At 49.0% G+C, this 21,974-nt stretch overlaps 1 protein-coding gene across 1 annotated transcript in view; it reads left to right on the top strand.

Moving 5' to 3' along the window:
• The first annotated feature begins 2,820 nt into the window (after positions 1-2,820).
• OTOG (otogelin) overlaps positions 2,821-21,974 on the top strand; it is an 84,471-nt gene continuing 65,317 nt past the window's right edge. Inside the window, exons 1-17 of the mRNA XM_064492535.1 lie at positions 2,821-3,015; positions 3,750-3,810; positions 3,975-4,035; positions 7,511-7,586; positions 8,525-8,617; positions 8,800-8,954; positions 10,399-10,517; positions 12,164-12,369; positions 13,209-13,339; positions 13,611-13,717; positions 14,126-14,235; positions 14,627-14,755; positions 15,605-15,713; positions 15,994-16,040; positions 16,165-16,310; positions 20,711-20,843; positions 21,727-21,904. Coding sequence (XP_064348605.1) covers positions 2,919-3,015; positions 3,750-3,810; positions 3,975-4,035; positions 7,511-7,586; positions 8,525-8,617; positions 8,800-8,954; positions 10,399-10,517; positions 12,164-12,369; positions 13,209-13,339; positions 13,611-13,717; positions 14,126-14,235; positions 14,627-14,755; positions 15,605-15,713; positions 15,994-16,040; positions 16,165-16,310; positions 20,711-20,843; positions 21,727-21,904 — 1,958 coding nt within the window. The 5' untranslated portion in view covers positions 2,821-2,918. The remainder of the gene's footprint in view (positions 3,016-3,749; positions 3,811-3,974; positions 4,036-7,510; positions 7,587-8,524; positions 8,618-8,799; positions 8,955-10,398; positions 10,518-12,163; positions 12,370-13,208; positions 13,340-13,610; positions 13,718-14,125; positions 14,236-14,626; positions 14,756-15,604; positions 15,714-15,993; positions 16,041-16,164; positions 16,311-20,710; positions 20,844-21,726; positions 21,905-21,974) is intronic.

Below are 21,974 nucleotides of genomic sequence, written 5' to 3'. Positions count from 1 at the left end.
AGCGACCGCGACAGGCGCGCCTGGGCGGGATGGGGCGGGGCCCGGGCGGAGTGGGGCGGGGCCACTGGGAGGCGGGAGGCTCCTGTACCGAATCTCGTCGCCTCTTATTGACGCCCTGGGGTGCAAATGGGCTGGAGTGTGTGTATGCGGTGGTGGCGGCGGTAGTTGGACTTGAGGCTGGTGCTGCTCTAGGAAAGGCTCCCAAACACACGCGGTTGAGGGAAAGGATCTCAGGAAGCCATCCGTCACCCTTACCAGGCATCTCACCTTCTGCTTACATTCCGTTATGGCCTCCTCCGTGGGCTTTTCCCACTTGGAAGAAATCTTAGTTTTGTGAATTCCTTGGGGCTGGGTCTTACTGTGTCCCACAGGGCCCTGAACCAGTGGGTGTGAGTGCCCCACCCATCCAGTCTCACACAGACACACACATACTCCCTGAAGCACGAAAGTTCCTGGCAATGACAGCCTGCTTTATAGCCGACCTTTACCCAGGGCCCAGGCCCCATCTGGTTCATTTGTTTCAATTCCAAAGAAGTTTGCCCAACTCCTAGGTCTAGTGCTGGGGTGCAAAGACAATGATGAATCAAGACTGAGAGGAAAGAGGAGGCCAGAAGAGGGGTAATAAAAGCAGATGTGGATAGAGAGAGTGGGCACCTTTAATTACTGAGCTTGTTCATGGATTTAACCCAGGTTGAAGGCCTGCCTTGTTTTCACCTTGTGGAAGGGCAGGGGACAGGAAATGGACAGCAGCCCAAATCAGTGAACACTTACAACTGTAGCTTCAGGGATGCCTAAAGACCCTTTGCAGCACCCCCTCCCCCCAATAGCTGAAGTTATTACCAGCAGACTGTTTTCACCTTGGCTAAATTATTGTCTAGTTTAAGATGTAAATCCTTCCTGAAGAAAAACCTAAAAATATCATCCATGTTCTCACCTTAGTATTAACTAGTTAAGTCAAAGATAAAAGGGAAAGACTTGTGGGATTTTCAAAGGTCCAGGAAAGACACACATAATATATATCCTTCCAAATTACTTTGTTGATTTTCTGCATTTCATAACTGTATCATAGGATTGTTTATTTCCCACACAGAATCCAGGCAGAGCAGCAATTGCCCTTAAGAGGGGGAATGCCATCCACTGGCATCCCAACTCTTCTTTTATATGACCTCTGCCCCCGCAGGCTCTCTTCTTAAAACACTTCCCTCTTGGTTTTCAGGACAACACTAGGTCCTGGTTCTCCACTGTTACCAAGTCCAAGCTTGCACTGCTCACTGAACAACAGGCCAATAAATGGAGAGACGAATTGTTGGGGCAAGGAACAGAAATTTTGTTTGGAAAGCCAGCAGACCAAGAAGATGATGGACTAGTGTCCCAAAGAACTATCTTCCCCAGGTTAGAATTCAGGATTCTTTTATACTAAAAGGGGAGGGGGTGTGGTTCGTTGCTGCAAACGTTGCTGCAGACTTCTCAGTGCTGTGCCAAAATCCTTTGTTCTTGCAGTTGTCCAGGTAAGTCCTGCCACAATGTTCCTATAAATCTCCAGCAAGACAAATGTTATTGTCTATTCTGCAACTTTTTATCTCTACATGGATGGAAAAGTGTTATACTTGTAAAGGTCAGAGCCTAGAAAATGGGCTAGCCTGTGTATTTCAGGCCATAGGCAACATTCTTAATTTGTAGCAAAAGCAACAGAATACAAAGGTTAAAGTAAAAGAAAAGAAATGAAGTCAGATTTGTTCTGAATGTTCCTTTTCAAGCTTCCTCAGAGATAACCCTGCCTTCATTCATTCCTTAACCGGTGTTCAGGCTCCATCCTTGGCTCTCTCCTTTTCATCTTACAATTTAAGCCCATGGCTTCAAATACCCTGTATGGGGATGGATATGTGTGCTTTATTTACCATTTTATTCCCAGAACAATGTGTGGTGAGGAGTAAATGTTCGACAAATTTGTTGAATAGATGAATGAATTAATGCATCCCAAATGTGTACCTCTGCCCAGGGGTCTAGGGGGGCCAGCACTATCATCACCACCATCATCTACAAGGCCTGGCATCTAGTTGGTGTTCTAACACTAGTTGTTCAAGTGAAGGATGCAGTTTCCTAAGGCTCTCAGACCCACATTTCTACCATTTTTAAATTCCTCCTGAACAGAGAGTATATCTTGTTCACAAAATTTAAGTTGTTGTTGTTGTTATTATCATTATCATAATCATAATCATCATCAAAGTTTTGCCTTGATTGGAGCAATAATATGGTAGTGTGAGACACTTATGTCATTCAGTCAGCATTTCCCAAACTGAGGCCTGAGCTAGTGCTGGACATACAGAGGACTAAGGCACGATCCATTTCCTAGAGGTGCTCAAAACTGGGGGTAGGGTGGGGACTTGGGAACTCAAAAGGCTGTAGTGGGGAGTAGTAGGGGGCACAAGCTAGCACTCTGCAGGCGCGAACCTTGGTTCTGCCACTGACCACCAAGTAGCACGTAAAAGGAGAGCATAGGACAAGACTCCTACCAGCATCTTGGGTCTCTGGTGTAAGCAGCTTCCAGAACCCAAATTTCTGAGCCAGGAATCTCTGAGGAGCAAGGGATGTTGGTTGCTGCACAAACCGCCTGCCTCCTTGCTCCCTCAAAGGACTTAGGGCTGAGTGACCTGAATCCGGCCTCCCCTAGGGAGGGACAGCCGAAGGGCAAAGGCGGGGCCACCGCCAGGAGCCTGAATTATGGTAATGAGCTGGGCAGTCCAGTCACTTTAGCTCAGGGCGGAGCCAAACGCCTGGGAGGAGGGGCCAAGGGAACCCTGGGGCAAGAGAGCGAGCGGGACGGCGGCCTCCCGAGTTGAGGTGTGACTCTGCCTTCGCTGGAGAGGCTCTCGGAACCCTGGCCGTGCGGTCAGGCTTCCCAGTCCCCGCGAGCCCTTATGGCGGCCCCGGCGTCCGCGTTCTGCCTGCTACTCGCTTGCGTCTGGCTGCCCCGGGGTGAGCCGGCGGGGGGGACCTTGCCCGTGCAGTCTCTCGGTGAGAGGGGTGTGGACTGGGGGACGCCGCAGGCTAGGGGACGCCGCAGGCTAGGGGAACGGTTAGGAGGATGGGCCTGGGCAAGTTGGTGAGAGGGAGGAAGAAAGAAAGAAAGAAAGAGAGGAAGGGAGGAAGGGAGGAAGAGAGAAAGAAGGAAAGAAAGAAGGAAGGAAGGAAGGAGAGAGAGAGAGAGAGAGAGAGAGAAAGAGAGAAAGAGAGAAAGAAAGAAAGAAAGAAAGAAAGAAAGAAAGAAAGAAAGAAAGAAAGAAAGAAGGAAAGAAGGAAAGAAAGAAGGAAAGAAAAGAAAGAAAGAAAGAAAGAAAGAAAGAAAGAAAGAAAGAAAGAAAGAAAGAAAGAAAGAAAGAAAGAAAGAAAGAAAGAAAAGAAAGAAAGAAAGTTTGAGGTAGGGTGAGGGGACAGCCAGGGAGTGGGTCAGGGGCGAGGAGGTGCAGAAGGAAAGAGGCCAGCGACAGTCAGGGGAATGGGTCCCAAGCTGGGAAGAGAACCAGAGTGGGGCACCAGAGAGAACTGGGGCACAGAGAGTGGGAAGGAGGAGGGAGACCCTTGTTGAAGAGTTGCCAAGGAGGAGGAGAAAGGATTTGAGAAGGCTTCAGGGAGAGAGAATGGTGGTGATGCCGAGGGTGTGGTAGAAGCTTCCTAGCCCATGGGGAACATGTGATGGGAAGCCAACAAGGGGAGGCATAACTTGAGTGGAGAGTAATCCCCCTCCCCAGCCGCAGCACTCACACTCCGGGGCAATGCAGAGCTGCAGCCAGAGCCAACCCAGGATCCCAGGTGAGTAGGCATGAGCTTGTGGCGGCCCCACCCAGTGGTCCCATCTTTATTCCTGTTGTGGGTGACCCCAGGGGTTAGCACAGAGAGTGGGATGGGCCTAGGGGTGTGGGGAGGCATGGCCCACTCCTATCCCTTCACCCAGTCCAGGCTTGTTTCTCATCTAGCCACAGCCATCAGGAGGCGATCCTTGCCATAGAGGATGCCACCACTGGGATGGGAAGCCAGGTAAGGGGAGGCCTGCGGAAGGGGGCTTCCCTGGGCAGGGTCTTGTTTCTGTCTGGATCTGAGGCCTGCAGGGAACGTCATAGGTTGGGGGAAGGCTAACTCTGCCGTCATTCAGAAGTTTGTTCAAGGTTATTCTGAAAGTTATTCAAATAAGAATCCTAGTAAGTGTCTGAACTATGCAAATTTGTAAGATACTTCTATTTCCACTTTTCTAATCTCCTGGGGCCCTGCAGCCGGCTTACTTATCTGTTTATCTTATAAAATGTTTTTTCTTAAGGGAGGAGGGCACTTATGTGCTATGATGAGGCAGCTGGGCTCTTTCCTCCCCTGGGTGAAAGTAGGAAGGTGAGCAATTAGGAGATTGGCATCCTCTTTTCCCTGCCTGGCCTAAACCCTGTCAGAGGCCCCTCTTCACCCCTTGAGCAGTGCCCCAGCAGTGCTGACCAGAGAGGAGAGGCAAAAACCAGACCACCTGGTAAGTCTACAAGGAAGGATTGGTTGAGAAGCAGAGCCTTGAGCTCCTGCCCTCTGAATCTTCACTATTCCCTATTGCCCACTCTCCCTGGATCCTCTGCTTTTGGGAGAGGTGGTGCTTTGCGTTCCCCCTTTGCCAAACGTCTTTGGTCTCTGGATCAGGTAACTCAGGTTCTCTTTCTAATCTTGGCCTGCATTTGTCTCCTTTCTCCAACCACAGACATGTTACAAATTCATCCCACTCGAAGCCAGGTCCTGAGCCTTGGCTCATGCACCCTGGCCCTAGGGACCAGCCCTGGGGAGCTCCTGTGCCAGCAGGATGCGAGCATCATTTATTATAGAAAACAGTGTGTCCCAAATACCTGCCTTTTGGAAATAGATCATGGAGACCCCAGGGTAGGAGGTGCGAACTTATTTTCTAGTGTCTGGGTCCTGTGGGGTTTTGTTTCTCTCTTGCCTACTTTTCCAGGCCTTCAGTTTTAGAATCATAGTCAGGTACAGTTTGAATTGAAAGATCATGTCATCATTGTTTTTATTTATTTTTATTTTATTAAAACTTTTTTTCATCCTTTTTTTCATAGATGGGGAAATCAGGGTAGGTGAATGACTTGCCAGGGCCCCAGGCACAGGCAGAGCCAAGTCTCCTGGTGAAACCAGCCTGTTCCCCCGTATCATGAATGCCCCACAGGGCTCCAGGAATCCCTGTATTTCACTTGGGTAGTGATCCTTACTGAAGCCCCTCATTACCCTAGCAGGCTTCTTTCTTTGCTGGATTCAGGGATAGGCCTCCCGCTCTTTTCCTTGGTGAAACATCTAGACCAGGCAACCCCAGTAGGTTTCTCACATTACTCCTTAGAGCAAACAAAAGGTTAGAGTGGCCCTCCTTTAAGGCTACTGGAGTGGGGGGAGGGTGGGGAGGAATGAGGCTATTAGTTAGAAAGTGAACTTAGTGAACTTAGGGAATCCTTTGTGGGCTTCTGCCTGGAATGCCCCCATCAGTGAGAGAGGGGGTCTCAGACCAGCAGTTGACCACCCTTCCTTTCAATGCTTCCTCACTCCTATAGAGCTCAGCCATTCTCCAGAGAATGGATGGTGTAGACCAGGGGTCCATGAACTTGGATGGGGGAAAAAATTCAGTATTATTTACAGAAACCTCAATGGAACTGAAATTTCACCTTCCCTTTAATTACTGCTGGCAACTACAGACCACAGAGTATCAGCAGTAGAAATGACAGATGTTTTCCTAGCACCTTGGAGTCGTTGTTGCTGTCTCCAGATCTCATGGATGTTCACTGCTCCCAAATTCTGGCAGTGATAAGACCTGCTGCTTGGTCTTGTGATTTAATGTGTTAATAAAGAAGCACTAAGTCACCCATTTTTCTAAAATATTTTATAACACATTACAGTATATTTGGTTTCCTTTGTAATCTTATGTTTTATTTTAGGTATTTAGAAACATTTCTTCTAAGGGGCTCATAAGTGTCACTGGGTTGTCAGAGGGGTTCATGGCATGAATGTGATTAAGAACTCCTGATCTATACTGAAGATGAATTATTTGGACAGGATTTAACATTTTTCTCCAGAAAATGGTCTCAACTAGCACAGCCCTCGACTTGTAGCACAGGCTGTCTTACCCTCACAAGACTGGTCTCCGAGGCCAATCTGAGGTGGGGCCGAGGAGGGGAGAGGAGGCACCAGGACCAAGCTGAATTAAGCTCTTTGGACCTGAGGGACATTGGTGATGACTGTTTACCTGCTGCTCTCTCCCATCTCCTGTGGTCTCTGAAGCGCCAGTGAGACTGATAATGACCAGGGTGGGAGGCCTGGCCCAACTCCTGGGGCTCAGCCTAGAATGCAGGGTAAAGAGAGCCAGGGAGGACCCAGGAACCAGGGAGTGAGTGAGAACACTGATACCTGGCCAGGGAGAGCCAGTGACCTCCCAGGGGGTCAGCAGGACAGTGAAGAGGGAGGGGATAAGTGCCAGGGAAGAGGTGGAGAGACTCGTCCTCAGGGGGGGCAAAGAACTGGGGTTGGGCTCCAGCGGCCGGGGTTTCTGAGTACTTCCTATGTTCCACGTCCTTTGCTAGAGGACAGGGAGGGAGAAGACACATGAGACCAGCACGCACAGTGTGGTTTGTGCCTTGTCGACTTGTTTACTGCCCCTCGGGCAGGCTGGCCACCTAGTCCGGGATGTTGTACAAATCGGGGGGCTGAGGGTCTGAGAGGGAAGCTCCTACTGTGCCCAGGGTCTAGTCCTGGCTGACACTGGACATCTCAGACCAGAGTCCCAAGACATACGCTAGCTTTGTGGTGACTGAACACACATGATTTTTGGGACAGTCCTGATTTTAGATGGTTTTTTATCTTGAGAGATCATGTGTTGGAATTTCTGGTCTGAAAAATAAGATCTCTTAGCTGCTCTTTGCCTGTGTCTACTTCAGATATGTGGTATCAGGGAGAGTCCTGACTCTGAGAACAGCGGGTAGTGATCTGTTAGGCACTGTTTTTGCTGTTAAAAGAGCCCAAAATGTTGGGTGGGGGATGGAAGGGATGTTCCCCTGCCCTGGGGTGAGGGGCTGCCTTTGTTTCCTAGTTCTGCCCCATGTGGTTTCTGTGGTGAGGAGGTGTCTGGTTTGTTCTCCAGACAAGGGGGTTTTGTGCTGGGCTGTGGAGGACACAAAGGTTTGCTAGGGAGGGAGGGAGTTGGGGGAGGCAGGGGGACATTGGAGCATGGAGGGGAAGGGGTGTGTGCAGGCTACAGGCCTCCCCAGCCTGCTACTGAGATGTACCCACTTGGGGAGGGTGTAAACCAGACTTCACTCCTCCTGACCTAGGGCAGGCCTGAAAAATCCTGCCTTCCATACCTCTCAGAGGTGTGCCTGGGGAGGCAGGGTGACTGGGGCACCAAGGTGATGGACAGGAAGGGATGTGGCCTCCAGGGAGGCTGCCCTCCTTGAGCTCAGCCCTTGATTGCGTTCTCTTCCTTCTCCTTCTTTAAAAGGAGGCAGAAGCCCTGAACTCCTTGGCCATGTCTTCCTGGGAAAGGCGGCTCCACCGGGCCAAATGTGCACCATCCTGTAAGTGCCCCTCCTCTGTGGTCTGAGGGAGGCCCTAGCCTGCAGAGAGACCTATGAGGACAGCCTGGGACTTCTCTGGGGCCTCCTGTGATCTGTTTTCCCTGCATGGGGTCTCTTTCCATCTTCCCCAGCCCCAGTCTCCAACTCCACTCTGCTTCCTCCTTCCTGGCTGAGGAAGTGTGCTGTTCTCGTGACAGTGGCCTTGCGGCTTCCCCCCTCACACTGACTCCAGTGAGATTGAGCTTCTTGTTTGATAGTTGTTTTCTGCTCTGCATCACCCTGTTTTGTGGTCTCTTTCTACTTTCTGTGGTCTCTCCCTCACCTGTCCTGTGTCCATGACCTCTCCCCTCATCTTCCTCTGTCTGTGGTCCCTCCTCTTACATCACGGCTCCTTCCCTGACCACACTCTGTTCTGCTCTGTCCTCTTATTCTCTGTGGCCTTCCCTTCTACTGCATTCCAAGTGTGAGGCCCCTCTCCATCCCCTGATTTATGCCTTGGGCTCTCCCTCTGAGCTTACGGAGCAGTGAGGAAGAGCAGTATGTGAAGATCCCTGGGCAGCCTCCCTGCTCACCCCACACGCTCCATATTCTCAGTTTTGCTTTCCTTGCCTGGCGGCCAGGAACTTTTAGCCTAGGAAGCTGAAGGCCCAGATGGGGCCAGCCTGGGGGCCACTTGATATGTACTGAAGGCAGGTACTCTGAGACCCCACCCCACAGCCTGCCAGGGAGGGGGCCAGGCAGCTGTCTGAGACACCTTACTCCTGCCCCAGTTAAAGCTGGCTGCTGGGGAAAGTTGGGGCGACCTGTGATGCGTATCTGAGTTCCATGTAACTCTGGAAGGGCTGGAGCCTGGGGCCCCAGCATGAGGGAGGTGCTGCATCACTGGGTTCTGTCAGTCTCAGCTTGATGGGGAGGTGTCTTCTGTGTCTCCCTTGCAGACTTGTTCTCCTGCTTCAATGGGGGTGAGTGCGTGCACCCAGCCTTCTGTGACTGTAGACGCTTCAATGCCACTGGGCCACGCTGCCAGATGGGTAGGTCTGGGCTCCATTCCACCTCTGGGAAGGGCCAGGGATACAGGGAAATCCATGGGCCTGAGACTTAGGGGTCTGGGCTGGAGGGGAATGAAGGTGGCTCTGCCAGGACCAGAACCCACCAGCCTCTCACTTGGGGCCCACTGCTGCTACACAGAAAGGTTCTTTCTTCCCTGGCTCAGTGTACAATGCAGGCCCTGAGCGGGACAGCATCTGCCGGGCGTGGGGACAGCATCACGTGGAGACATTTGATGGCCTCTACTACTACCTGTCTGGGAAGGGCAGCTACACACTGGTGGGGTGCCATGAACCTGAGGGGCAGACCTTCTCAATCCAGGTGAGGTGTTCCCTGCCCTGTCTGTCCAGGAAGGTTCCACTGGGCCCTGAAGGGTGGACTGGCCTGGGCTCTGCTTGTCATAGAGAGGCTGGCACTTTCCTTCCTCCTCCCAGCTCCCACCCAGGGCGTCTCCACACAGAGGGAGCTGGGGGCTCCACAGTTCTCGCTCACCCATGCACTCCTGGTTGTCCCTGGCCATTCATTCACTTAGTCCCTCATTTTCAAGTATTTATTAAGTGCATACTTATACTCTTTTCCTGGCACAAGGCATGGTACTGGCTCTGTGAACAACCCAGATGTGGTCTCTGTTCTCACAGAACTAAGATTCTAATGGGGAAAACGGACATCAAATCAAATGAATTCATTTTAAGTACAACTGTGTGTAACAGAGGAGAAATGCCAAATGCTAGAAGAGCATACGATGGAAACCTAACCTTGCTTATTGGGAGGGAGGGTGATCAAGGAGGGCTTCCTGAAGGAAGTGGTATTTAAATTAGGATCTGAAGAATGAATTGGAGCTAGCCTAGTGAAGGGGTGCAGGGATGGGGTTGGGGGAGGACATGAGAACACCTTAAACCAAGGGAACATTGAATGCTATGGACCTTAGATAAGAAAGAGTATAATGCCTCAGAGGAAATGGTAGAGGTCCTGGATGACTCACTTTAGGGTGACCTCCTCTAAGAAGACTTTCTGGATGCTCTGGCTTCCTGAGAGGGCTCAGGGACTCCTCTCTGCAGAACCAAAATTCCACATCATTACCTTGTCATTGTATTTCTCTTACAAAAGTCTATTTCTGGATTGGTCTCCTCCCACTTTTAGTTGAAGTGGCTCCAGCCTGCTTAACCACATTAAATGATAGTCTAGTGGAAGATTCATTCTCTCATGGGACCGGTTTCCACACTTGGCAGACACTTTGCCCTAAGCTCTGGGAGTCCCACACCTCCCCTCCTTGGGTCCTGTGGCCTTGGAAGTATAGGTTCTGTCTGAGCAGGGGGCAGAGGAGACATGTATGTGACAGGCAGCACAGGAATGACATGTGTGCCTGTGTGTATGGGGCTGCACTTGCTAGTGTTATGGGAGGGCTGTGTGTTCTGTGTGAGTGTGAAGTGGTGAGACAGCACAATATACTAGAAAGAGCCCTAGAATCTGAGTCATTGGAGACTGGGTTAGAATCCTGGCTGTGTGTGTGTGAGACCTTCTTCACGTCACCTCTCTGAGCACCGATTGCCTCCTCTCTGAAATGCAAAAAAGATAGCTCTGACCTCCCTGTGGTGTCGTGGGGACTGGGAGAGATCCCAGAGGAAGGGTGCTTGGCACACAGCAGACAGGCCATCAGCGTTAGTTGAAGCTCAGCGGGGTTCCCTGGGGCCCAGAACCAAAGTTCAGGGACAGGTGTGTGGCAGGAATCTGCATGCTGGCTTCTGAACCCCTCTCTGCCAATCAGGTTCACAATGACCCGCAGTGCAGCTCCTCCCCCTATACCTGCTCCAGGTCTGTCAGCCTCTTCTTTGTGGGTGAGCAGGAGATCCATCTAGCCAAGGAGGTCACCTACGGAGGCACAAGGTAACTATTAACACTTTCTGCTCTGAGCTCCTTGTTCCTTGGCGCAGGCTGTGGGGGATGGGTGTGCATCCTTCCTTCTCAAGCCCAAAGGAAATTGTTTTCTGGGGGCAAACAGCAGAGTTTCCACCCCTAGGGCAGGCCAGCTGGGTTTCCAGTCAGCTGGGTTTGCAGAAAGATGAGTCCTTCAAGATTTTCTAGAATTCTCAGGCCCTGTGCCTTTCCAGACAGTGGGTTTTCAGGCCAATAGCCGAGTTTCCCAGATAGCTGAGAGTTTACTGTGATAAACATGCATATTTTTTTTTTTCTTTGACAAGTTGAAGGAAATTTTCTTGAATATATCATACATATTTCAAGCCTCCTCAGAGCAGATATTGAGCACACTTTCACCCTTTTCTGATGACATAGGGTCATTTTTTTAATTCTTATTTTTTATTGAAGTGTAGTCGATTTACAATGTTAATATCAAGTGTACAGCAAAGCAATTCAGTTATATATATATATACACACACACACACATATATTTTTAGTTTCTTTTTCATTACAGCTCATTATAAGAAACTGAATACAGTTCCCTGTGCTATACAGTAGGTCCTTGTTGTTTATCTATTTTATATATGGTAATGTGACATAGGAGCTTTTATTTATCTAGTTTTTCAAATGGAGGTTCTGGGGATTGAACCCAGGACCACATGCATGCTAAGCACACACTCTACCACTGAGCTATACCCTCCCCCCAATAGGGTCATTTTGAATGTCACTTACCTTGTTGGGACCTCAGGGATGCTTAGGGGACCACTCAAGGGTTGAGGACCCAGCTTCCTACACCAAAAGGCTCCAGACTGTGGTCCTTTCTGAAATCTTTCTTGCAACTACTCTTCACTGGCCTTTCCCTCCCTTGCTGTCCAATGTCACTTCATGTTGTTGTGGGGGGACCTTCCTGCACTGACCCTTTTCTCCTTTTTCATTTCCTGCTTCAGACCTGGAAGCTGAGTAACCAAGCTTTCTGGGGCTGAGTGTAGAATTAAAGGCCCAAGGGTTTCTCCCATGAATGAAGCACTGGTGGATGGGTCTTTTGGTACCAGCCTTGACTGGTTAGACACTTCTTTAGTTTTCCTCCTGATTTTCAGCTGGGTGAAAGTTGCCAAATTCCAGATTGACTAGGAGAGCCTATGCCAGTAAAATTGGGACTGTGTCAAGATTGCTGTAGCCCTGCATCTTTTCTTTCATTTCCTGTTTGCCTTCTCTCTAGGCTTTTTTTTTTTTTTCTCCTCTTCCCATCCCTTTCTTGCTTCTTACCAAAAAAATAAGCAAAGTAGTTATCTGTTTATACCATCTCTCCTGTCTAGGAGAAAGGAACAATTCAGTCACTCTAAGATTTATCCCTGCCAAGGGAATTGCAGTTTTAAAAAGTAATTTTAAAACTATGAAAACAAAAGAACTTATTTCTAATTGTGAAATTCCAGGTATCCAAGAAGTCAGGGGGAGGGAAAGTAGGGGCCTCAGGCCCCATAGTACAGTGGCTGATGGGTGAGGCAGATCCTGTGTAGCTGGTGGGTCCTGCAGGTAGGGGACGGTGGGTCCTTTGTTGAAGGACCGGGCCAGTGGAGGTTGTGTGGATGCCCTGAAGCTCTGGCCATGCCCTGCAGGGTCCAACTACCGCAAGTGATGGGGAATGTGCGTCTGCAGCGGCTTGCCGGCTATGTCCTTGTGCGGCATCAGTCGGCCTTCACGCTGGCCTGGGATGGTGCCTCGGCTGTCTACATTAAAATGAGCCCAGAGTTCCTGGGCTGGACCCATGGGCTGTGTGGGAACAACAATGCCAACCCCCAGGACGACCTGGTGACCCGCTATGGTGAGGTGCAGGGCAGGTGTCTTCCAAGGGGTTTTGGTGGGGGTGGGGGACAGGTTTAGCCGGGAAGGGTGGAAAGGGACTTGGGGCAGAGCCCTGGGGTCATGGTACTAAAGACCTAGTGGGAGGCCAGGGGCCCCTTCCTATCAAGTGTGTGGCCTCAGGCATGTTTTAACCACTCTGGACTCAGTATCCTCATCTGTAAAATAGTCATAAAGAGAATTCCTACAAGGGTTGTGTGAGGATCTAAAGGTCACTTTGCTAGGTGGTATTGACCCTGCCAAGGTGTGTGTGGAGTGGAGGGGGTTGTGGGGGGCAGGGTACAGAGGGCCAGAAAGAGCCAGGATGAGAATGGCTCCAGCTGCAGTGGCAAGAAGTGAAGTGAAGTGTTCAGGCTCAGTCATGGCAACTCTGGCCAGAAGAAGGGAAGTGATGCCTTTGAGCAGCCACAACACTCTGAACACTTTACATACCTCATCTCATTTAGTCCCTGCAATAAATTCACAAGGAGACTATTTGTCCTGTTTCTCATATGAGGAAACTCGGGTCCAGAGAGGTACAGGAGCTTGTTCAGGCTCACACATTAGTTCTCTTTTGATTGCATGGTATTGCTTTCCTGGGTTTAGAGCAGTAGGGAGCCACTCCAGGGAACTCACAGTGTCTTGAGCATTCTTGACTATTTTTGCCAAATAGCTTTTTCAGGAGAATGACTCCATTGAGAAGTGCAGATTGGGATGGAAGCTCAGGAGACTGGGTTCTTCCTTGCCCTCCTCTTGGCATCATCTGCCTGCCCTCCCCCTCCCCAGCTCCCGACTTGTGGTCATACTAGTTCTCCCCTACAGGGAAGCTGATGGAAGATGTGGCTGAGTTTGTGCACAGCTGGCAGGAGCAGGCTCCTAACCAGCCTCCAGGACCCACAACCTCCTCCCTGCCCCGCCCACCATGTCTGCAGCAAAGCCTGGGAACCATGCAGGTCTGGATCCTGGGGAGACCCCCCCCCCAATTCCCACACCCTCCCCCTGCCCTACCCTAATGCCTGGCTTAAGTTGGTTTCCGTCTACCTCTTGGAAAGTTATTGGCCACAGGGACCCAGAGTTGTTGGTGCTTATGCCCCTTCTGTCTCCTCTCCACCCTCTTCTTCTCTCCCTTGGGCCCAGGCTAGGGCTCTGTATGGGACTGGCGAAGTCAGAGGGCTGTGCCTGGCCCTGCCAGCCCCTTAGCCCTGCTCCTGGCCCTTGCCCCAGGTTGTGTACGACCGCTGTGAGGCGCTACTGCGGCCCCCCTTTGATGCCTGCCATGCCTATGTCAGCCCTCTGCCCTTCATGGCCAGCTGTACCAGTGATCTCTGCCAGTGAGTGGGCAGCCAGGAATGAAGGTGGTATTGGGCTGTGGGGAGACCTCTCCCAGTATTGGGGTGGGGGCTAAGCATGTGGGTAATACCAGGTACTAACAGATATGCTTCCCAAAGCTCTGAAATTCTTATCTGCATAAGTAGGACAGACCTTCCCTATTCAATTGAGGCCTGGAAATGGGGCCTGACCCCCACAGGATCACATAAGACAGGGGTAATGCTGAGACCAGAACCCAGGTTTCTTGCCTCTAGTCTAGGGATCTGTATACCTCGCTGCCCTCCCTGGCTCCCTTTTCCCACTGTGTGGTGAAGAGGGGTGCCCTGAGCCCCGGCAGTCTCTGTCTGGTGCTGGGGGTCTGGCTGCAGGTTGGATCTTATTCCATTGTGACCCTCAGTTTCCCTGCACAGATCAGCGGGTGATGAAGCCACCTGGTGCCGGGCACTGGCGGAGTATGCCCGGGCATGTGCCCAGGCAGGTCGGCCCCTGCAGGGATGGAGGAACCAACTCCAGAAATGCAGTAGGTGCAGCCTGGAGGGATTCGGACAAGTTCTGTCCTGGGGCTGTGAGTGGCATTCCCAGGCCTCAGCTCAATGTCCTGCCCTGCTAAGAACCACAGTTATCAGAGCTTTAAATCCTGAGGTTTCATCATCATGTGACAGATGGGAAAACTGAGGCTCAGAGAGGGAGCGACTGGCCTGGGGCCACAGAGTGAGATAAGGGTGTTTCTCAGAGCCTCCTAGGTCTCTCACTAGTTTCTTGATCACCCAGTGCTTCCACAGGGACTAGGAGATCAGGAAAATCAAAGCCCTCCCACCCGCACCCTAGGGTTTGGGATAGAGGCTGGGTCGGTTCTGGCAGAGCTGGGACCAGAAGGGAGCTGACAGGCATACTGCTCCCTTCCTTCCAAGCGGTGCACTGCAAGGAGAAGGCCTTTATCTACAATGAGTGCATAGCCTGCTGCCCTGCCTCCTGCCAGCCCCGGGCATCCTGTGTGGACAGTGAGATCGCCTGTGTGGATGGCTGCTACTGTCCTGATGGTATGTAGGGATGGAATGGGTGCCTGGCAGCATCTTACTGGCCCGGCATGGGTGGGCGTGAAGCAAGGGCTCAGAGGATGCCTGTTTGTAGAATGACTGAAGGAAGGAGCAAACAATATGTGAACAAATGAATGAATGGCTTAAGGGAGGTGATGGTAGGGGCAGAACTGTGACTCTTGAGAGGCTCATCAGGGTATTTAATTTTATTGGGCCTGAGGTTTTTAAGGTGTGTAGATGAGGACAAGTCATTCAGTCATCAATTTATTCATTTATCACACATGCATTTGTTTAAACATTCATCTGCATACTGTTTTTCATGGTGTACAAATTTGCAGCACATCTATAGTGTGCAACTCACTTGGCTGGGCTGGGGTTGGGATAAAAAAATATAAAGATACAGTCATTGACTTTAGGGATCAGACTGTGGTTGCAGTGATAAAACACTTATACATGTGAATCCAGTCAAAGGCATAATGTGGTGAGGACCAGCTCAGGGGTTCAGACAAGAAGAGATATAGGAATTCATTTGTGGAGAGAGATCGTCAGGGAAGGCTTCCTGGAGGAACCAGCACCTAAGCTGGTTCTAGATGCAGTGACATCTAGAGGTGAGGAGGAGAAGCTGGTCAGTATGCACTTTGAGGTGGGTCATTGTCTGAACAGAAATCTGGAGGCGGGATTAGTTGCTCAGAAGGGATTCAGATCTGGCCTAAGCCAAGCATTTATACAGAATAAAGTGTGAAAGTGGGCTCAGTGGTGAAAGAGCTTGGATGGGGATCTTTATCACAGGCTCTGGAGAGCCATGAAAGGTTTGTGAACAGGAGCAGAGGTGGGCCTTTGCTGTCATCCTAGGGCTGATCTTTGAGGATGGGGGCTGCGTGGCACCAGCTGAGTGTCCCTGTGAGTTCCATGGGACCCTGTACCCAACTGGCTCTGTGGTGAAAGAAGACTGCAATGCCTGGTCCGTGTCTACTCCTGGGGGTGGGGGCAGGGGGAGGAGGGTGGCTTCATGGCTTTCCATCAGGGCTGTCCATCTGGGGTCTGGGAGCCTGACCACAGAGGGCACTCACTTAGCATCTCGGAGTTGCAGGACAGCTCATGCAGTCTGTGGGTGGAATCTCCACCACTTGTTTTAAAGATGGGAAGACTGAGGGCTGGGCAGGAGGATCCTCTGAGGACCCTCCAATGTCTACCCTAGTCCTGGTGGGGTGAGTCCCTGCCTCCCTCGTCTCTGTTTTCAGCACATGCACTGCGGGCAAGTGGATGTGCAGCACATCTGTCTGCCCAGGTACGTCTTGTTCCCCACCTGGTGCTCTACCCCTTCCCTTTAGTCCCACAGCTCAGAGCCACAGGGCAGGGGTGGTCGCCAGGAGGCAGCTCCCCTAGGTCAGCCACCTTTCTCTGCCCTTCAGCTGAGTGTTCAGTGACTGGTGACATCCACTTCACAACATTTGACGGTCGCCGCTACACGTTCCCTGCCACATGTCAGTACATCCTGGCAAAGAGCCGCTCCTCGGGCACTTTCATGGTGACACTGCAGAACGCCCCGTGTGGCCTGGTAAGGACAAGGACCCCCAGCCCTCCACCCCTGCCCTCTGCCCCCCTAGAGGGGTTGGGGATTTAGGGCAAGGCCTCAGGTCCTTATACAGCCCTGCTCTCCACTCCTGGGCAGAGCCAGGGGGCAGCAGGTCTGCTTCTGGCTCCAGAACATATGCTAGCTGAAAGTCACTTCCTTTTCCTGGGCCTCAGTGTTTTAAAAAAATCTCTAAAGTGGGTCTGATTCAACTTAATTTTCTCTCCTTCCTCGGATTGTACCTTCACCATCTCTGTATTCATTCATTCATTCATTCATTCAGCATATACTGAACATGTTTCTTCCAGAAGCTGTGTTGGGTCTTGGAGACTGGGATGAATTAGACTTGGCTCTGCCCTCCTGGGCCTTGTAATTTGGTGGCTGAGGCAGACAAGTGAGCCCCATAGCCCACTATGTTATCGGAGCTGTGACAACATGGCCAGTACAGAGTAGATCTCTATGGAGGAACTTTTCCTTGTTATTGTCTCACCCAGATGTCATGTGGGAGGAGGTGGTGCATCAGGAAAGGCTTCCTAGAGGAGGTGACCCCTGAGATGTGTCAGCCACTTGTGAGAAAATGGCCAGCCTGCAGGTCTAGGGTAGATGTGAGTTTGTTTGCCTCTCAGTGGTGACTGCATTGTCCCTGAGCTGACTGCAGTGCTGACCCCATAAGGACCGTTCTGGGCTGCAGTGCTTGGAACTTTAATTACTTCTGCATACAGCAACTAGTTTAAGGCTCAAAATACCCCCACGTGGTAGTCTTTATTATTAATTTATTATTTAATTTAATTTATTAATTAAATTAATTAAATTTAAATTAATTTATTATTAATTTAATTATTTATTATCATTCTTTATTCTTCATTATTATTATTCTCCCTAGTTTAAATACGATGAGACAGGCTTACAGAGGTTTGGGGGATTCCTGACACCCCACAGCCAGCAGGAGGAGGTGCTGGGTTTGACCAAGGTTGGATGTTGTCCGGGAAGCCTGTCACAGCCTCTTAACATACCCACCCCAGAATCAGCTTAGTATTTACAAGCCTTCAACATGTTTTAAAGTAGAATTAAAAATTTTAGAACAGCTTTAGATTTACAGAAAAATGTGAAGATAGAGTTCCCATATACCCTACACCCAGTTTCCCCTATTATTAACATCTTATATTAGTTACAAATAGTGAACCAATATGGATACATTATCAGTAACTGAAGCCATACCATATTCAGATTTCCTTAGTTTTTTCACCTAATGTCACTTTTCTATTCTAGGGTACTGCATTACATTTAATCACCGTGTCTCCTTAGAATCTTCTTAGCTGTTACAGTTTCTCAGACTTCATTTTTGATGACCTTGAAAAGTTTTTAGGAATACTGGTCACTTATTTTGTAGAATACTCCTCTTTTAGAATGTGTATGATGTTTTTCTCATGGTCAGAGTGGGATTGTGGGTTTGGGGAGGAAGATCAGAAGTAGAGTGTCATTTTCATCGCATCTTACCATGGGCATACACTATCAACATGGCCTACCACGGTTGATGTTGACCTTGATCATCAAGCTGAGATAGTGCTTGCCACAAAAAGTTATTCTTCTTTCCCCCTTTCTATGCTATTCTCTTTGAAAGAAAGACGCTATGTTCAGCTCACAGTTAAAGAGTTGGTGGTTATGCTCCCCTCCTTGAAGGCAGAGAATTTACGTAAATTATTTGGAATTTTTCTGCAGACTTGTTTTTCTCCCCGATATATTTATTCAATCATTTACATCAGCATGCACTCATGGGTGTTTATTTTATAATTTGGGTTATAATTAAATACTTTTTAATTTCGTTACTCAAATTGTTTTAGCTTTGGCCATTAGGCAGTATTTCAGTTGGCTCCTGTGTCCCTTTGACACACTTCTGTCTCTGTGTGTGTGTGTGTGCGCGCATGCACGCGTGCGAGTGTGCACATAATTCCTTACTTTCTGGCCATACAAGATGTACCAGTATCTTGTAGTATTTCTGGTCCCAGTCCTCGAATCAGCCATTTCTGCAAAAATATTACCAGGCCTTTTTTGATTCCTTTTATTAGAGAATGGTATCAGAAATCAAGATCTGGGCACTAGGTGTGCTCATTGCTACTCAGATATCATTTATTTTAGGCCATTTCAGCTGACAGAGAAAGGAAATATTTGTATAACCCTTGCATTTCCTTGTCTAACCAACATATATACACATATCTATAAACAGTTCTATAAATAACCATTTGTATTTATATGTGCTAATCATGAGTTCATACTGATGTTCCAGCTCTAATCCATTACTGCATGGATCATTCTAGCCTCACTCCTTGCTTCTCTGTAAACACCCACTCCAACAGTGAGAAACCTGGCTTCCACTATTTACCCATTCATTTACCTAATTGTTCAATCCCAGTATACATGTAGAAGAATATAAAGGTTATTATCTGGTATCTCCATGGGATATAACTTTATCAACTAGAGTATCAACTAGTGCTTATGCACAATTCGTTTTGTTCTTGGTCTTACAAACTCCACTTATTTCCAAAGTTACGTAGGTCAACACCTTTCCATGTACCCTCTTCAGTGAGATTGTTTCATATATTTGTAATATAGTTAGATTCTTTTGTCATGGACTGCATTTCATCCTGGGATCCCCTGACCACCTGCATAATTTTAAAAAATTACTCACAGTAGAGTTCACTCTTTATGCTGTAAAGTTCTGTGGGCTTTGACAAATGCAACCCCAAAGTATTTCCAGCACATTTTCTTATATGAATCCAATCAGGTAGGACCAACCACATGTTGTTGCATCTCTGTTTTGCAGAGGAGAGAACTGAGGTTTGTAGAAGTTGAGTTTTTTAGAGTCTCATGGCTTTCAGTGACATCAGGACTTGAACCTAAGGACTTGAACCTAAGGCTTTGACTTAAGGGTGCAGGCTTTCTTCCTGCACCAGTAACATATCCAGAGGGGATCAGATGATGAGTGGGTTTGGCAAAGAAGATGATGTTTTAGGCATGATGATTCTGAGCTGTTTTAGGGATTTTCTGTCCCCTTAGGCAGGAACTTGGAAGGAAGGTGGTAACTTTTTGCACAATGTCTTTCTGAAACATTTCATGGTCTGATCATTTCATTTCAGCACTTGATTGTATCACTTTCCTGTTACACTTCCTCTGGCTGTCTTTGGATTTAGGATAAAATCCAAAAATGTTATAAAACTCTACCTAAGCTGGCCCCTGCCTACATCTTGAACATTATCTTAAACCACTTTGCCCAGTGGGCTCAGGCCCCTCTAGTCTTCTTTTACATCCTTGAATACATTAGAAGCCGTCCTGTGTCAAGGATTTTCTGCAGGCTGTTCCCTCTGCCTGGATGTCTCCTTCCTTCCCTTCTGTTGCCCAGCTAGCTTCTATGCATCCTTCTGATCTCAGCTCAAATGGCACTTTTTCCCTATGCCTCAGTTTTCTGATCTGCAAAATGGGGTTGTTAGTAGTATTTACTGAATAGGATTGCTATAATGATTGAGTAAATATATTAAAAAAAATTAGAACAGTGCCTGACTATAACTTCGTATTAAAGTTAGCTGTTATTATAATAATGTAGTATTACTAAGCATTTTATTATTATGATTATTTTTACATCATTATTATTAGTCCCTAGGACGGCCTTTCCTATCTCAGCAGACTAAGTCTTGTTCCCTCACTATATGCTTTCCTGGCACCCTACGCCTGTTTTCAGCATTGATCACAATAATTAACCAACTTTGTTTACTTATTTAATGTCTGTATCCCACATGAATACGTATTCTTCATGAGGGCAGGGATGATATCTGTCACGTTCATCACTGCGTGGTTGTGTGACTGTCTTCCTGTGAAAGGGAGGTATGAATGGGCCCAATGTGTACCACCCATTTCAGAGATGAGAACCTGAGGCCCAGAGAATATTAGCTCATTTTCTGCCTTCTAATGAGTGGAGCTTGATTCTCTGTAGGATGTGACACATGGAAAGAGCTACACAAACACCCATAAAAAGATGAAAATTAAAGTCCTGGATTACAGTCAAGTGGGGAGGCCAGTGTTTCTGAGGCTAAACTCTGAGCCATCTGGGGTCCATCTCTGCTCTGTGTCAAAGCCTGAGAGTTGATTATCAGTTTTATTTGTACTATCCAATTTCTGCCACCAACCTCCTCCAGTCTGTGCCTCTGCCTTCCTATTCCCCAGATGAAAGAATTTGGTTAGAGGACCCCTAATGTCCTTTGAGCCTCTGTCACTGTGAAGAACCTTCCCTTGGCCTCAAACTATGCTGAAATCCCTGCCTTTGGAGGGTTCTGTTGGGACCAGCAGGAAAGACAGACTAACCCTAACCCTTTGGCTTTCCTCTCTCTTTCTAGAACCAGGATGGAGTCTGTGTCCAGTCAGTGTCAGTGATTTTACATCAGGACCCCCGGAGGCAGGTGACCCTGACCCAAGCGGGTGATGTCCTTCTGTTTGACCAGTACAAGGTCACCCCACCCTACACAGACGGTATGACTCTGGGGGACAAGAGCTAGCTGAAAGCTGGTGACTCAGGCTCTTCTTCCAGGCTCTTCTGTCCAAAGGCACTGCCACACGGGCAAGAGCTCACATTCTAGTACTGGATGAATCAGGCCAGGGAGGACACTATGGTCCCAGGAATATGGACTCTGGGGTTGTAAAATGTATTTTGTTTCCACCCTAACATGACTGTAGGCTTCACAGCAGTATGATAGCTACTCCTAACATTAGGATATGAGTGGAGCTGTTTTCCATGCCTACTATCACCGTTTATGAAGTATTTATTATCCTGTCTGATTCTACAAGGGATTTGTGGTAGCTTGTAGGAAGCACATCTAATGAAAATGGCAAAACTATTAAGAAATAAAATAGCACCAGAGAAAATTAAGGGAAAAAAAGGTGCTCAAGATTGAGAGGAGTAGGGATGCAAGGGGTATAGAGGTCAAAGAAGTGTAAGCCACAAGAGTGTAAAATTCACTGCAGTTGAATCTAAAATGTAATCTTGCTACAACTGAATCTAAAATCGTATCTTGAGCTTCCTAGTGGCCATCGTGAAAAGAATGGGTAGTTACCGAATTATCCTTTGCTAGAGAAGGAAACAAACCAGTTCCTTAGAGAGGCAAAGCTTTGATTGGCACTTGATGTTAAAATAAATTTCTCAGGCGGAGCTCCCATGGTAGGTTATCCTTGGGTGCTGATTTCATTATTGGACAGGATTTCCTCAAGTCTCCCCAAACCAACCCCATGGCAGAGCTTCCCTGTGTGTGAAGACTGGGCTGGGAATGGGGGTCGGCGTGGGGCCACGCAGGTGGTGGCGGTGGATGGGGTGCGTGTTGTCTGAACTTCCCACATCCCACTCTGGGTCTGTGCCCAGACGCCTTTGAGATCCGGAGGCTGTCTTCTGTGTTCCTGCGCGTGAGGACCAACGTCGGTGTGCGGGTGCTCTACGACCGCGAAGGACTGCGGCTCTACCTGCAGGTGGACCAGCGATGGGTGGAGGACACCGTGGGCCTCTGCGGCACCTTCAACGGCAACACGCAGGACGACTTCCTGTACGTGCCTCTGGCCCGGAACCGGAAGGAGGGGGGCGCGGGGCGGCCCTTGTGACTGAGGGTGCAGAGG

The sequence above is a fragment of the Camelus dromedarius genome, chromosome 12 (assembly GCF_036321535.1).
Source record: "Camelus dromedarius isolate mCamDro1 chromosome 12, mCamDro1.pat, whole genome shotgun sequence".
Classification (NCBI taxonomy): Eukaryota; Metazoa; Chordata; class Mammalia; order Artiodactyla; family Camelidae; genus Camelus; species Camelus dromedarius.
This window is presented reverse-complemented; position numbering and strand designations above follow the sequence as displayed.